The sequence below is a fragment of the Pistacia vera genome, unplaced genomic scaffold, assembly GCF_008641045.1.
Source record: "Pistacia vera cultivar Batoury unplaced genomic scaffold, PisVer_v2 Contig317, whole genome shotgun sequence".
Classification (NCBI taxonomy): domain Eukaryota; kingdom Viridiplantae; phylum Streptophyta; class Magnoliopsida; order Sapindales; family Anacardiaceae; genus Pistacia; species Pistacia vera.
Window position 1 is genome coordinate 1,716,068 of NW_022196132.1, and position 2,783 is coordinate 1,718,850.

The 2,783-nt window shown below is 36.3% G+C and overlaps 1 protein-coding gene across 1 annotated transcript; it reads left to right on the forward strand.

The window, feature by feature from the left end:
- Positions 1 to 459: 459 nt before the first annotated feature.
- LOC116136613 lies at positions 460 to 1,774 on the forward strand. The gene has a single exon (XM_031422285.1). The coding sequence runs from the start codon at positions 648 to 650 to the stop codon at positions 1,620 to 1,622; it is 975 nt and encodes a 324-aa protein (XP_031278145.1). The 5' UTR covers positions 460 to 647; the 3' UTR covers positions 1,623 to 1,774.
- The last annotated feature ends 1,009 nt before the right edge of the window (positions 1,775 to 2,783 follow it).

Here is a 2,783-nt window from a genome sequence, read left to right on the forward strand (position 1 = left end):
TTAGTTAAATTACTAAACTTAAGAGGTTTACAAATTGAATAAAATATATTAGTATTTTCAGAATAGGAAAACAAACGTGTATTTTGAAAATAGTATTAAGGAAAATAATATAACCACCGACGATAGTGCACCAAATTTGTGCACCGAATGACGTAGTAAAATCCTAACCGTTAATTAATTTTAACTTAATATTAATCAACGGTCAGGATTTTGTTACGTCATTCGGTGCACTACCGTCGGTGACTGTAGTATTACTCTAGTATTAATAGGATAGAGAAAAATAATTAAACAAACGGCCCATATTGGCTGTTAAATACAATTATACAAAGCTTTATATTACAAAGTTGCGTTATTAAAAAAAATACTCCCATTTAATAAATAAAATTTTGAGAAAATTTAGAAAACTCAAAATTTTAAATATTACAATCACACCCCCACGGGCTGTTAAGTCATATCAATCGCATCCCCAATCAAGACACATACTGACCGAAAACTGAAACCCCCGACGCCTCCAAAATCAATCCAAAAAATGGCGGAATCTCCGCTTCACTTCTTCACCTTCTCCATTTTCAAAATCCCGCAAAACCCCATATAAGAAATTCCCCCTTCTTCATCTTCCCCATCAAAATTTCATAAATTTCCTCAACATGAAAGCCTCTCTGAAATTTCGCGAAGACCAGAAGCCCCTTCTGCGAGCCAAAGTCCCTCTCTCAATCTTGGGCTTGCCGTTTCAATCCGGCATCATCGCCGGCGAGTCCAAGGAGCTCACTCTCAATCTCTCCACTTTCTTCGAATCTGGACCGTCCGTCAAGATTGCTTACCGTCCTAACGACACGTGGAACCCCTTCTCGTTGGTGGTTAAAACCGGAACTGGACCATTCGGTTCGCCGATCTCGAGCTCTATGTTGATGAGCGCCGAGTTCAATTTGCTCGGCCGTGGAAACCCTAGCTTCATGCTTCACTTCAAGCCGCAGTTCGGTGACTTCTCGATTAAGAAGTCTCAGTCGTCTGTGTTCAAGCCGCAGAACGGCGCCGTTTCAGGGGAGGATGATTCGTCGATTGAGGTCGTGGAGTCTCCGATGTTGAAGAAGCTCACCCTTTCGCCGTCGAAATCCGCGGCTGATTTCGCCGGGATTTTATCCGGTGTCGAGATGGCGGCGAGGACTGCTTTGCCGGTGAAGTCACGTGCCGTCGTGAACATCCGATGGGGAGTTAGGGTTCCTGCGGATACGAGTGCCGAACCAACGGCTGGGATCAATTTTAAGAGGATTCCGTTTCTGGTTATGAACAAGATCGGGATTGAACACGTGGACGGCGCAGATTCGAAAGAAAAAAACAAAGATAACAAAAAACAACTGCTAATGGGCCAGGAACTGGGCCTGGCGGGTAACGCTAATATGTCCGAGCTGTGTTTTAACGTTAAACGACAGTTGGAGATTTTGCAAACCGAGAATGGTTTCTTAAAGAAAGCTGTCGAAGATCTTCGACAAGAAATCGTAAACAAGAACCAGAATCCGACCCGGGATTTGAATTCGGGTCGCCGGAGTAACGAGAAAAGATCGGCGGCGATGGAGGGAGATGTGAACGAGGAGTTGAAGAAGGCATTGAAGGCTCAGGTTTGATGTCATGAAGATGTTCTTTAATTTTTGTTTAGGGTTGTTATTGTAAAGATGTTGAACTATAAGGGACTGTCCTAATATTTTGCGTTTGTTTGGAGAAGTACATTTGGAATAATGTTGGTAATTTAATTTAATAAGATTGTTCTTAATTTTTATATTGGTTTTGTTTGGATCCAAATTAAATTTATTTAAATTCAATTTGATGATATGAATGGATGATAAACATTTATAATTTAATCAATTTTTCCCCAACTTTCAAAATAATTTGGAAAGTGTTGGTAAATAAATGCTATTTTGATTTTCAAAATCTATGATTATGTATTTGGTGAATTAATTTTGAAATTATTGTCATGTATAAAATGATTAAAAAGAAATTTTTATTTTTTAAAATATATTCATTATTCTGATTTTGTATTTTATTATTTATAAGCATTTAATAAATATTATAAATTCAACAAAACAATAAAAAATTTGTTGACCAGTCGATGCTGATCAACGATTGGTCAACAACAATTGACCAATGATCAAAGATAGAAGTGGGCATTTGGGACTTGGCCCAAAAGCCCAGCCCCAAAAGTCGGTCCTAAGACCGATTCTTGAGAGGATTAGTCTTAAAAGGTCTACTCTCAAAATAAGACCAGGCCTAAGGAGGAGGGTTTGGGCCCTCCATTGGGCCCTCCTCCAAGGCCCGAGCTTGGGGTCAAATTTTTTTGGATTTTTTCAATGTAGTTTTCTACACTATTACATAAAATTCATATCAATTTTAAAATAAACATAAATTATGAAGGTTAAAATGAAAATTTATAAAAAAAAAAAAAGAAAAAAATGTAGCAGCCAAACGGTTATATATATTCTTTTTAACCATTGGAACCTTTTTTTTTTTTTTTTCCTTCCTCCGCTCCCCCCCACTAAAAAAAAAACCTACACTATAAATATCCCAAAAATTTTTCACTTTTTTCACACCAATTAATTTCTCATTCTCTCAATCTCTCTACTCCAAATCTCCAATCAATTTCTCATTCAATTTATATTTATATTTATATTTATAATTTATCCATATTATTTATTTATAATTTTATATTATTCAATTTTTTTCTATTTTTTAATATCATCATAATTTCATGTTATCATTTAATTTCTTTTCATTTTAATTATTTATTATTT